At 37.7% G+C, this 14,555-nt stretch overlaps 1 protein-coding gene across 4 annotated transcripts in view; it reads left to right on the top strand.

The window, feature by feature from the left end:
• The window catches only part of FYB1 (FYN binding protein 1), a 68,499-nt gene that overhangs the window by 31,982 nt on the left and 21,962 nt on the right, over positions 1–14,555 (top strand). For all 4 annotated transcript variants that reach the window (XM_074856285.1, XM_074856282.1, XM_074856284.1 and 1 more), the window contains exons 3-6: positions 10,091–10,271; positions 12,011–12,060; positions 13,173–13,192; positions 13,971–14,017. In XM_074856285.1, the coding sequence (XP_074712386.1) occupies positions 10,091–10,271; positions 12,011–12,060; positions 13,173–13,192; positions 13,971–14,017 (298 nt within the window). The remainder of the gene's footprint in view (positions 1–10,090; positions 10,272–12,010; positions 12,061–13,172; positions 13,193–13,970; positions 14,018–14,555) is intronic.

Here is a 14,555-nt window from a genome sequence, read left to right as displayed (position 1 = left end):
TCAGTCTGCCTTAGCCAGGGAGAAATTTTTTCAGATTTTAGGAGCTCCACAGCAAAGAATATTACTGCTATGGAGGAAACTCTGCCACACTGAAGTTTTTGAAGCATTACCTTTAATTGGTCAAGGATTCGCCATCTAATTCTGCTAAAATATGTGGACAAGTCTACAAATTAAAATGCTAGTATGGCTTACAGCACTGAAAAAAATAAATCACTGCAATTTAAAAATGAATGCAGCCATCCCGATAGAAACATGAATGAGACAAGTTATTTATCTGCCTAAGGAAATAGATAAATCTAATCCAAGTTATAGATAAAATAAGTCTTGAGGGAAACCAACATTTAGTATATCCCTGCAGAAGACTGCTCTGGGTACAACTTGCTGCTGTTGTGCATTAGGAAGCAAAAGTACACAAAACCCATTCCAAATTAGTATTTAAACTCATTGCCCTTAATTATTTCCTTAGCTAAACCAGTCTGCAATATCTTTCAAATAATATATATTTTTTAGTCAAAACCAAATAAAATGTATCCATCAGTAAACTACCAGAGGACAGTTCCCAGTTGTGAATTTTCATAGTTTCCGCAACTGGTACATTCATAGATCTTCCCCTAAACATCATTTTTGTTTGTTAGGCCTTATGTGGCACACTTGTTCCCTTCCAGATGATTTGATTCTAGTAAAATTAAGAGTAAGATTTGGGTTGTTTATAACATAGTATGGAGGCACAGAAATATATTTTTCTCATGTATACACTTGTTATAGTTCACATATGAATTCTAGAATCACTCCTGCAGTTGACTATGCTAAATCCCATTGAGTCAACTATAGTCATTCCTGAGCAGAGACTTCAGAATCTAATATATAGAATTTAGGACTCTGAAGAAAAACCATGTGAATGCGACTCTTAATTCTGTTGAGTAAGCCTAAATGATCACTTACTAGCAATTTCAAACACCCATTGATACGCAGTTTGAATTGATTTGAGGCCACTTCTAGTTTGAATCAAAGTATATGCCTAACATATTCTATTAATAGTTCCAGATTTCTGCAAAGGACTGAGCGAAACACATGGCATGTTATGCTGTATTAGAAACCCATGTCCACTCTGCAGCAGGGTCAGTGCTGGATGAGTTTAACACAATGTTTTTGGGATTACACCACATATTAAAGGAGTCTGTGAAAGACTGTTGAGAACACTAGTTACAAAACAGAATTATAAGGAGAAAAAAAAAAAAGACAGCTATGACTTTATCACGGAAGGTGACAGAAAGGAAACTGCTAAAGACAGTAAAACTGATGAAACTGAGTAATTCTCTCTGCTTAATTATGTTTCCTTGCTTTAAGTTTTTGAAATCTTGTTACTTCCTACACCTATTTTGATTCACATGAAGAAACACTTTTGATGAACCTTCATCGTTTGGTTGCATTACATAGGTCACAGTACACAAGTAGATCTGCTGTACCAAAGCTGCAAGTATTCTGAAACCTGTCCATATCTCAGAAAATAATGTGAATACAAATTATATTAATAATTTTAATTTAGATTTTGATAAGAATGATATGACCTGGCTGAAAGCTTCCTGTTCTTTAAGTTGATACATATTTTGATGAAAATCTACTTTGCGACTAATTGTAGCAATGAGGTGTATCCAGCATATCACATTACTTTATGGACAGCTTTATAGTAAAACTGGAAAAAACCCCTTTTTTCCCAAATATGCAAAAATATCATGGCGATGAAGTTCTGGACATGTTGCTGATACCATTATTGAATAATGCATCTCTAACCCTAAGGGTCTCATATTTAGCTAGCTCAAAAAAAAAAAAAAAACAACCAAACTGTGTAGTTTGTTTACTCATAATTACAAGAATGTTTGGCATACACTTCTCACATATTTGAAGTTTTATACATAATGAAGTTTCTCTTTGAGCTGGGAAGTCTTAATTTTTCTGTATTGTTTAAATAATATTTACTTAGTGGCTCACAGATGTAAAACCTATGCAGCATATATAATGTTTGAATTTGAGACAAATATACACAAAACTGGAGCAAGTATTTCCTTTTCATTTCCTAGACCTATTTTGTTTCACAGGGAAAAACACTTTTAATGAATCTTCATCATCTGGTTGCATTACATGGGTAACAATGCACAAATTGATAAGTTGACTAATTAAGTTACTTATCCAAATAGTTCATTATAGGAAACAGCCAGTCATTCCTGAAAGCTTTGATCATAATTATTAAGTACTAAAGTAAATATTCAACACTAATAGAGACAAACAACATATTAAGCATTTTATAGTAAAGATGTTAAGAAGCTTTTGAAACAGTATACTAACAATTAATTTTATCCTAAAAAGTTCATTTTATTAGTGAACATTTCTGAGGTCATCAGTTTCCACTTAAAACTGAGCCCTCCTAAAATATGTACATTTGGAACAATGATGTTCCTTGTTTGCAGATCCTGAAGAGAAAATGTGCAAAACTCCACTACTTGAATGCAAGACTTTGTTGCATGGGAATTTTTTATGCAACTGATGTTTTATATATCAGTGTTTATACTCCTATGACAAATTTTTAACTAGAATTGCATTCCATGTATGATGTAATTATTTTTCAGATTGAACAATAGGTTTATGAAATTGTCAACCCCTTCATCAGTTTGTTAGTTTGGGAAATAAATAATCATATTTTAAGTAAATTTATTTCAGTACATTTTTTTTGCTCGTCTTTGCATCATTGTACACATTTTCTTTTGCTTTCTCTTTCAAATATAAATGTTTTACCAAAGATTTATTTTAAACCACTGTTATCCTACATGTCCTCTATCTCTGAATACTTCCAATTGCCGTTCTTTTTTCTTGCATATGAAATTATATCATTCAATATAAAATTAACTGGGTCAGGTTTATAAATATTTCTTATTAAAAAAAGAAGTAATCATTAGAGTTTTTTATCAGACAATGAAAAGTTTCATCTATAGTTCAACTGGGAATTGATTCTGCGCTCCTCTTCAGATAAAGATAGGCTTCTGCATATGATTACACATCTGTAGTTCGAAATCGCTTTCCTTGTGCCAGTCAGCACTGCCCAGATGAACCATTCTGAATATCTAACCTCATTTGTTCACCAGAAGGCTCAGTCCTGTGAGCTTTTACATACCAAAGTACTTTGGATTAAACCTGTGGGTTTTCTTTTGGGAGTAAGATTATAATAGTCATCTCCATGCCATTTTGAGAATATAAGGCATTGAATAGGTGCTAAGTGTTATGTGAAATACCCTTGAGGTAGTGTGTGCATCTGCCCTGGAAACAAGCTTTCCCAGCTGAGACCAGTGAGAAGTTCTGCTTAAAAATGGACAAATTCTCCATCTGCTCTGACCACGTTTTTCATGATGTATGAGCAAAGTAGTCTTAAAATGGATGGGGACCTGTACTTTCCCCTTTTCCCTTCCTCCAAAATTCCCCCTTTTTTTGGAGATGATTTCTTTTGTACAAAGCTGAAAAAGCAGCTTTATCGTCTAACTGGAAGTAGAATCAGGAGAGATGAGGAGAATAAAAGAAGAAAATTAAGAAAAGGTTTTGTCGAGCCATTTCTTAAAGTGGAGTCTAGACTTGAGGGCAATAGTAAAAAACTTTCTGTGGTCTTTGTTTGCAAGGTGTGAGCAGTGTCTCTTTGTCTCTCTGTTGTTATAGTATGTCTGACAACAGCATAATCAAAAGCACTGAGCTTCAGTAATGTTGTAAGTTTACCTGCTTATTTTGAGCAGCTCCAAAGCAGCATAATTGTGAAACCTGAAACCATGGCTTTTATCTAAAAGAATATGCAGGTTAGGGAAGTGGAGCAGAGAACAGCTCTCTGCACATTATGAATAAAGTAGGAAGTGGGTGATCAGCTGCTGTAGATGTTGTTGCAGGTTCTTAGCAAAACCTCTGTAAAACCCAGAAAGCTTACCAGATCTTGCATGCAGAAATTGTAAAGTGTTTTGCAGTAAAACTGAAACCCGATGTTGCATTTGCAGAGTAGCTCAAAAGCATATTGTTTTATAAAATGATGCTTCTTTCAAAATGCAAAACTTTTGACCATGTAATGGCCTGAAAAATCCTGAAGTCCTTTTTTACAAAAACTAAAGAAATTCATTACAAAATTTAAAATTCCAGACACTTTTTCCTGCAGAATGTTTGGAGTCTCCTTTCAGTGGCTGATCACTGTCAGGTTTTCTTTACATTAATAAAAGCAGAATGGGTCAACATCTCATCAGTACCTCACTGCACCAGGCATCAAAGGGAATAAGGTCTTGCCACAGGCCATACTCTAGGCCAAAGAAAGAGGAGGATAGTCTGCTTTTTAGTATATGAAGTTAAGAAACAGTTTTTCCCCTATATGTGCAAAAGACTGCCTTGATATGGAATGGATTTTCTCACCTATGTCTATTGCTATGTATTTATGGTGAAGTAGGTGCAATCAGAATGAACTTGAAATGGAAGGTAGTGAGATACGCATTGCTGTTGAGTTACAGTTTTGTTTAGTATGCAAGCTTGGACTAGAAATTTCTGTGTCGAGGCAATGGATGGCTTAGATGCCACAGTCTGATACCTTAAACATAATTAAGCCTTTGCAGTTAAGTCTGGACTGTGTAGAGACTGAAGGCCAGGCTAATGTATTTGCAATAGAGTGTGTTGCTGGTAAGATGCCATATAGCTGTTCTGAGCTAACTGGAATTTTTTAAGCACTACTGACTTTGAGAGCAGGTATACATTATTGTTGCAGTCCAGCCAAGGTGTGAGAAAAATATGAATAGCTGAAGTCAGACCACCTTTTCCCAGGATGGGATAGTTTCCTACTTCAAGGGAGATTATAAAAATTATTATTTGTCACTGTTGCCAGTTAAAAGCTTTGTGCCAAGTAATCACATTCTGTTGCAATAAAGGTTGAGCAGATCATCAGGGTTTGTATCTTCAGCCAATGGATGTTGAACTGCAGGTGTGAGTGCCAATTTTTTTTTTTCTTTGACTGCTTCTGTTCTGCTCAGGTTGATGATTAGATGCTGTTCATCTACGTGCCAATCTCTCATCCAAGCAGTGAGATACCCTAGTATTTAGGCAGGGGATGAATAGAGACATGTCATTTCAGCTTTGTCAGTACTAGAACTCATATCACCCTTGCACATGAGTGCAATTTATTGTATGATTTTGAAAAGGACTGGGGAGAACCTGACCCTGGCCAAAGTACTGGCTCCCATGAGATTCCTATCACACCAAGCACTGCTGGGATTTCCCTTCAGTTTGCATGTGTTTCTGGTATTGGGATCTCAGGACAGAGTAACAGAACATATCGGGACAGCACTGAAGATTTTAGCAAGGTAAGAATGGATATATTTTTCTCATCCTGCCCTGAAACTTGCTTTTGACTACACAGTACATGGATTCCAAAATGCTGGACTTATTTTGGGTTTTTTACTAGTTTCTCTTTGAGTTTATGCAGGAGAGGCACAGAAATTATAGAGTACTGTTATATGCAGGTTGATTTCTCCTGTGGTTGTTTGACACAAAATATCTGGACCTGAAGGGAAGATGGGATCTTTCTCTAGATGTTATGTTAGCTACCAAACAGGTATCGGTATTTCCCCCCCACAAGCCAGGAATGGCAAGGGTCAAAGTCACAAGTTTTGCATCAAGACAACTTCAGTGTCCTGAACTTCCTGATAAATAAACATTCTCCAAGAATGTAGGTGACCTTTTGGTCACTGCATGCATGGAGGTTGTTTGAGAAGAACACAAGAGAAGTGTTTGCAGTGTTCTGTGCACAGTTCTGCTGTAAGTGCTGAAGATCTGGGTGTTATTAAGGAAGTTTAATACCACAAGCAGCAGTATAATGGGATATTTGTTACTTTCTATGGACAGTTTCTATGGCAAGTTTCTCTTAGATGCTATACAGCTGCACAGGTTTTGAGGAACTTGTTCCTTTTCATCCGTTCTTTCATTTCTTTGTGAAGAGCTTCAGTTTCTGCATCTGTTTGTTAAGTGCAGCACAGCATATGAAAAAGCTGAGAGTCCCAAGAAAAGAGAAGAGGCTATTTGGAAACTGAGATATTAGTGATCAAAGCTACCACAAAGTGATAGTCCTTAACACTGCTTCCTGTGATGAGAGTGCTTTGGGAGCATGTGAATCTAGAATGTAGTTTCAATTTGATTTCTTGTTCTGAGTGTCCAGAGCTGACCTCAGTTCTACTACCCACGTAGAGCCTTTCCATGTCCTCAGACTATGAAATGTCTTAAGAGACATAAGAAATGGAACTGGAGTCAAAATTAAATGCTCCATTAAAATAAGAAATAAAAGCTACTGAAACGTTATGATAGCTTTGGCTCTGCAGGCCTGATTATAACAGCTTTTTCATACTGAGTGTCACCTTTCTACCTAACTCATCCCATTATTCTCAGTATTAGAAATAAAGCATTTTATGCCCACATCAGTCTCAGCCATAAGTGTAGGTAATTATAACTCTAAAGGCAGGTAAGAGTCAGAATAGTAAGAAAATAAAAAAGCAGTGTTTCCATTAATATGATGATGATTTAGTTATTATTAGATTCCAGCAGTGTACATAAATTAAAAGGGACAGGTTGTTCAGGCCTTACAGTTAAAAATAAGCACTTAATCTAAAATGCATGTGGTGTCCTTTCCTGGCTCAGTTTCCTATTGCCTGGATTTGGTTCTAAAGAGACATCAGATGAAAGAAGTATTATGCACAGAGACTTGGGCAGAATTTTTACCTTAGACCTACAAAGTAATCACAATGAAATAACACTGTATGATGACATAATGCATGTATGCACGTTGTGCGTATACGCAACACTGTATTAGGGCAACATAAATATAATGACAGAAAAGCTGATATAGGATTCCCTGTTAAAACACAAACCTTTGAGAGTATAATTAATACCAATTAACATGGGAAAAAAAAAAAAAAAAAGGTCTCTGTCTTCTTTCTTGGCTTAGAATCTGCTTAAAAGAATTCAGCTGCAGATACATACTCAGTGTTATTCATCAGGGATTTTTGAACAGTAAGAGATTACAGCTGACAAAGTCTGTGGATGAATAAAGACTGTGAAGAGTTAAATGCAGACACACAGTCCTCAGAGACTCTGATACAACAAGAGCACAATCATGTGTAATCTTTGCTCATTTAAACAAACTTTGTCTTTACTCAAACACAAATATACGTGTAGAATGAAGAAATGTAAACCATACCTGTGAAAGGAGGTAGTGTAATAATGCCTTGGGGGAAAATCTAGACATCATAAACAACTCTACAGTTGAGTAAGGACAATGATGTGACAGCAAAGTCTAATGCATAATGGTTGTCAGCCTGTAACCCTAATTTCTTGGAGTTTTACCCTTAAGGAATCTTCATATAGTTACAAAGTTTTTGAATAAAAGCTTTTTTCTAATGGTCCTTAGTTTGATATTGAGGTGTCTGTACTTCCAAACAGGAGGGGTGGGTGACAATTGGGGAAAATACTGAAACCCCCTGGATGCAATCAGTAGAGTTATGGCTAGATGAAGTATGACTTGTAATTTTCATCACTGCATGTGGTAGACAAGTGCATGCTGTGTAGAATTCCAGTACCAGATCTTCTACAATGTTGGAAAGATTGGAAAGATCACAGAAATAGCTACAAATTAATTGCTATATGGAAAAAAAAATAAACACCTTGAGATGAGATTAAAAAGGTTGGGTCTTTAAAGTTATCAAAAAGAAATCTGAGATATTGTTCAAGTTCAGTGGTATCAATACCTTATGGGTAGAAAACTGGTTATAAAAAGGCTTTTGATCTAGTAAACAAAGGTAGAAATAAAAGTAATAGAACCTGAAGCCTGATGAACTTAGAAAACAATAAGATGCAGATTTTAACAGTGAGCAACTTAACCAAACAAACTCTGTAGTGGTACATTCTTTCTCTCATCTACAAACAAGTGGGACATCTTTCTGGAAGACAAGTTTTAGCCAAAATGATATTTTAGTAGATCTCTAGCTGTTGGGCTCAATATAGGGGCAAGTACTTTAAATGTGATGTCTTGTAAAATATAGGACAACAGAGGATGTCATCACTGAATTGGAAGGGATGTAAAGAAGTTGTTTGATCCATGCCTATGTGTCGGGCAAGAACAACTGTACTAGAACTTATTCATGCCATAAGCTTATCCTCTTCTTCAACATGGACCTCAAGCCATGGAAATGCCACCTTCATTATCAGAAAGTGCCTCCTAAAACTGTTGCTGACCTTTAAACACATTACCCCTTTCTTCTTTGCTGGAGACTTAGGTACGCATTTCATTCTCCCTCAGTCATACCATATTTCCCTAGGCAACCACCATTTCCTCAATATCTCCAGGAATTCATGTTTTTTAGACCTATAGTCATTCTCACTCTTCTCCTTTGGGGTCTGTCCAGCTGGAAGACATTAACCGTGCTGTAGCCTCCTCAGTACTAAGTAAAAGGATTATTTCATTTGACTTTGGGGCTATACTTTTTAATAAAATGATGAAAAGATATGTGAATAAAAAGATATGTGATACCATACAACTTTAATCTTGGCATATCTTAAATTGTAAGGGTCTGCTTTTGCAAAACGAATGTTCCTTAACAAAAACACCAAAGAATTCACCTGATCAGCAGTGTTTGGACTTTTAGTACTTTGCTCTCTAAGTAATGGATGAACTCAACGTGTTTCAAATGCACTGTTGTTGACATATATGTTGACAAGTTGCTCCGAGCCGCTATGAAGCCAAAATTATCCAGAAATTTTTGAGTTCTTTGTTAGTAAGTAGAAAAACTGTCAGGACTTGGTAATTTTGATTTGATTTCCATGTGACACATGAGAGGTCCTTCTAATAGTTATCGACTCCCCTTCTCTTGTCTATTCCAAGGACAGAATTGTAGACTCCCAAGCAGCTAAAGAAATCTCTTTCAGTAGTTCCTGTAACTTTCAGTCTTGATATTAAGCATTGCTACATATTTGTCGGTCTGTGTTTAAACCACTTTTTTCCAATGTGGTGGAAGTTTCTTTTTCTTGACAAGATTTTAATCTCCATTATACAGGTGTGAACTTGAAAAAAATCCCCAGAAGACAAGGGGGTCCTTTTTGCTTGTAATTGGTTTTAACTGAACTGAATTTGCTTTTTCCTTCTGCTCTTTTCTTCCTTAGATTTTGTTGGACTTCTCTCGTTACAGCTGGGGACAATTCTTTCTGGGTAGCTTTTTCCACTGGGAAGCTTTAATCCACTCATGATACTTGAAAGAAAATTCTAGGTTTAACATCATGGCATCCAAAGAATGATTTCATTTGGTTGTGTTGAATAACTTCTCTCAACGTGAACTCTCAAAGCAGTGGTTACTATGGTTTGGTTGTGGCTTGTACACTGAACATGAATTCTGTGCAGCACACATGCACACCAGCCCACTCATGTAATTAGGGCTTCTGTGCCTGGCACACTCATCATCTTGTTTTTAAGGCTGCACCTGTTTGTTGAGGGTGTAGCTTCCGTGCAGCCTTTCAAACTGCCACTTTTCTGTATGGATGTGCTAGAAAATTAAGTCCAGTCTTTTAAAACTTACATTACAAACATATGTGAAGGTGTACAGAGAACTGTACACCTCTTGATCAATGTCAAAGTATATTTCCATCCCTCATCCCTTCACTTGAAATGCTGTCTCTGAGCAAGGAAAACTCCATCAAGACTGCATCAGTGCTCACGTGAAACTGCAATGGTCTTTTCAAGCAAAATGTAGAATTAAATGATAATTTAGTTTTAAAGCACAAGAGCTTACATACTGGATGAACTGATGTTTTTGTGCCTTGTTCATGTCTTGCAAAGACATTTTCAGGGCCTTCTATAGGCTGTACTTTCTTCTCTGCAGAGCCTCTCTACTCTGGTAAGATAAGGCACCAAAGAAGCAGGTTCAACAAAATATATTTGCTTTAGTGTGCGCAGTATTTGTATTTTATTCTAATACTCCATATAAACAGTGAGGTTCCTTCCTCAGCTGTTTGTTTGCTAAATTATCTGTTCTGCTTTTTTTTCCAGGCCCTAAAAATGAAAGTTTGAAGCAGGTAGCACCTTCCTCAGCAGCACTCTCCCCACCTGTACCTCCACCACATTCTGCTACGCAGTTGCCACCTCCTCCACTGGCCTCTCACCCATCCCTGCAGGCCCCAGCAACTCCCGGCCTGCCTCCCAGAAACATCAAGCCCAGCTCTGAAACAATGTAAGTGAACATAAACCTCAAGGTCTTTATTTTCTCACCTTTTTCTTCTTTGCTCATGCAGCAGCAGATTAAGGCTGCAGGTGTCCCAAATTTCTGGGGAAGTGAGGTCCCATATCACTTTCCTTGTTCTACCCTGGCCTTGGCTTATTTGGAATTAGTTTTTATTAGTTTGAACCCTCCATCTAGTCAGTTGTTTCCCTAAATCATCTTATGTATAACAATGCTTTTTTCTGCCTTTTTTTTTTCTGTTTTTTGGTAAGGGGAGGGGAGAGGGAACACCCCACTGGTTTTTTTACTGCAGAAGGGTTCAAAGACTTCATTCATATGCTGATGATACAAAATCAGTTGTATCAATAACTGAAGCTTTCCCCTGCATTTTCTGGGGGAAGAGGGCCAGGAGGATCAGGTCTGTCAGTCGATACTCCAGGAAGCAGCTCTGAAAGCCAGAGGTACCGAGCTCAGCACCAGTTGTGAAACGGCACCAGGCCTGTTGTGATAACACTGAGAAGCCTCCATCGCATACGGGGCTCCTTTCTTTATCCATCTTCGAAGATCTGCGTCCAACAGGGGAACTTTCCAGCAACAAAGAGTTGAAAGCACTTCAGTCTAGTGTCAAAACTGATAGGAAACAAGCTGAGCCTGGATAAAGAGCTGCTCTCCGGCCAGCAGTTACTGCAAACAGCAGCAAACAGCAGACAGGGAGAATGTACCAGCCATCAGAGAGGTGTGTGTCGGCACGCATACTGTACTTCGGTACAGGTACTGCCACAACGTCAGCCCAGTGCTGCTGCTGTCTCACCGGTCGGCCGTGGGGAGCTGCCGTCACCGCCTCACCGGCCCCGGCAGGAGCTCCCACGGATACCCTCCTTGCCAAATGCCTGGGAGCCAAGCCTGTCCTCTTTGCCTTCAGGGACCTGCGAAATTTACGTCCAGATTGTCTGACCACTCTCCCATTCTTACGTGACCTCTGGACTCTCCCCTCCACTGAAAATGTGTTCCCTGGGTGCTGACACTTTCTTTCACCCTGTCTCAGTGCTTTCTCCGTCAAGCCAATTTTAAAACATCACATTCTGCTTTCAAGTCCTTTCTTTGATTACACGCATTTGATGATGACCGTCTGCCCTAGTTTTCTTTTCCTTTCAACTGTTATGAGTTATTATAAAGTTAAAAGCCCCTGATATTATTAGTTACATTCTCAATTTTTTGCTTCCCTCAGGTTGACAGCACTTTTAAATCTAACAACATCCAAGCCCTTTTACCTGGCCTTATACCACCATTTATCTTGTCCCTTATTTAGACTTTAAGCCCTACAAGTCAAGGAGCAAGCCTTAGAGCTATATTTAAAATTGAGCAAAAGTCTGTCGTTCTGCTTGTGTGCCATGTAACCAGCCTGCACCTGCGAAGATGGTTAAAAAGCCCAACAGATTCTTTCCATTCAGTCAGCCCATCTGCCTATTATATTTTTCACACCACACTCCCATCCATGGTATCTGAGTGTCTTTGACTCATTTTCTCCTTTTATACTCAGGATCAAGGTGTTCCCATGTGAAGAAACAAGTTGCAGTCAGGAAAAACAATTTAGGGAATCTTGTGGGTACTTCAGGTTCATATAGGGCTCAACAGACTGTCTAGCCATTGTATAAAAATAGCTGAAAAAAGCACCAGAACAATGGAGAGTGAAAATGCAATCATAACATCATCTTCATAGGTTTCACATGTCCACTTTTTCATGTTTACAGAAGTCCAGACAATGAAGAAAATTATGATGATGTTGAATTTGTTTCACAAGGTAAGATGCATACATTTTAATTAACGGCAGCTATAAGAAGCTGTAAGCATATTGTATTTATAAGATAAGCAAAAGCGTATTTTATTCGTGAAAGACTTGTGCAACTAATTATGCTGGATATGCAGTTTTATGGGTGAAGATGGTTGTCTCATAACACTAATGGTTCTATAATTAATACGACAGACTCTCAGGAACTGCTTTAAACATCTTTTCTCTCCCCCCCTTTTTTTTGGTTAGAAATATGGTGGGGCTGTAAATCACCAGATTTTCAAATCCGAACCAAGATGAATGCTGCTCTTTCAGAATTGAAGTTGTGTGCTCTGGTGAAGCAGGCTTTGTTTTATACTTGACAAAAAAAAAATAGCTGTTGACTGTGCTTTTAATGTCGCTTTGTGGTCTGCCTTCAGTAAGAGGCAGTGAGTCGCTATGTTGTACCAGGAGCAGCCAGAGAAGCAGATTGTGACACAAAGAATTTCAATCTGCCTTCTGATCTCTCCTCGGGAGGACTTGGTCTGTGCCAGGCACAGTATGCATCGTTTAGTGTGCTAGCCATCCCTGCCATACAGAATGTGGGCTGTGGAGCTGAAATTGAGCCCAAGCTCTTTTCTTACCTAACTATGTGCAGAGCAAGGAGGAAGCAGGAGATTCAGAGTTTCTTCTCCTGCAGCTCAAGGTAGAAGCTGGCTTAGCAAAAGAGCCTTTGGCCTCCTTATTCAGCTGTGGGGCTGGTTCAAGCAAGTTCTTCGTGGTCTGTTTGTATTTATTAGGTTTTTAACGATTACTGTCTTGTATAAGTGGGCACTTTTATAAACAAATAGCATAGCTAAGTTCATCAATGTCACTAAAGAATCTTTAAAACAAATTTTCCACATTTAAAAATACATGGAAAAATACGTTATTTTGTAGATATTTCTAGTTTACCGTGTACTACAAAAGCAACATGGAAAAACTCTGATTTTTGCATTCATAGCCTCATTAAAAGCCAGGAGCCTGCATATATTTCTAGTTAATTTCATTGGTATTATTAGCAGTTTGTAAACAGTTAACGCTAGAATGAATTGTTTTCTGTACAGCAAAAAATAAATACCCTGGTTTTATTTTTTGTCATATAGGTCATGGAAAGACAGAGGGGGTAAGTGTTATCCTCCATCATAAACCTATCCTTTTTAGCACAAACTTAAAAATCTAGCAAAATCTCTTCAACACGTTAGAAAATTAATTGCAGAAAAAATCCAGTATATTGACAGTAAATTGTAGAGTGAATTACTTATTGTGAAGGACAGACATAAAACTGGGTAAGTAGAGCAAACTGAAATTAATTATCAAAGCTGGCTAGACACCAAAAAGTGGTTTTAAAGAAAGAAAACCCACTCCTTTTATCTCCACTGACATTTCATTTCACAGAATTTTTCCAGAAGCAAGGGCCCTGTTCTGTTCTAGTAAAGTACTCGTTTCAGTAAAGCACAGGTTTGTATCAGTGTCTTTAAGTATCTGATATATTAGGACCAGAAAAGTCTCCAGGACCCTAATCTGAGTCCCATTTAGATCACTAGCATTCCAGGTTAACTACTGCTAACACTGGCACCTTCACCATGGCAGTGCAATCATCAATACAGATAAAGGCTTTCCAGAACTATCACTGCAATTAAAACATCCACTTTGGATTAAGCAATGTGCTAGTGTGATTGTAACAATCCAGGACTTTATAGTTGTGGTATTGTAAAAATAATGTCAGAAAAAAAGAATAGGGGGTTTGCATAATGCTTGGTTTGGGAAGTTTAAATTAATTTGTATTTACATTTTGTTGTAAATGTTTTTATATAGTTTGTATGAAGCTTACATAGCAGGTCCAGTTTCTTCATGTCTTTCTAAATGTATCTAAGTAATTGAAAACTGAATTTGTCTTACAGGGCCAAGAAAGTGATGGAGAGATGTATGAAGACATAAATGACATCAGGTAGTAATTTTAAACTCTATAACCTATTGTATTTTTATTACTAAAAGCTTGTTAACAAAGACACTTCATCTGGCACAAAAGTGTGATTTCACTGCAATCCCTGTCAGGCATTATTGTGTTCATTCATTTCACCTAGAGAAAGTCAGGTTGTTCACAGGTTCTTTCCTACTTAGATCTGCTATGCCTTGGGCTGGAAAACTGTGGTTACTGTGATCAAGATAACAGAAGTCTGGTTTCTGATCTAAGGAACATGTCTGAATCACTGTTTGGAATTACAGTCTAGGACAAAAAATAAGCTCAGCCCCTAGGTGCTATGGTCTCAGATCTTTTGTTGTGGTTGTTTTTTTCACTTTCTAGATAAATATACTTGGAACTCCTATGAGAGGCTGGATTTACAGTTCTCAGGGCCTGAGTCCCCTAGAATAGCTACAGAGCCAGAATATGAACTCTGCTCATTCTTCTGCATTTAGCCCTTTATTTTGAGGAGTCTCTTGTGCTGCTAATGTCTAAATGTATGCGATTCACTGTATGGCGATAG

Source organism: Strix uralensis, chromosome Z, assembly GCF_047716275.1.
Source record: "Strix uralensis isolate ZFMK-TIS-50842 chromosome Z, bStrUra1, whole genome shotgun sequence".
Taxonomy (NCBI): Eukaryota; Metazoa; Chordata; class Aves; order Strigiformes; family Strigidae; genus Strix; species Strix uralensis.
The sequence above is the reverse complement of the archived record's forward strand: the minus strand, read 5'-3'. Positions and strand labels throughout refer to the sequence as shown.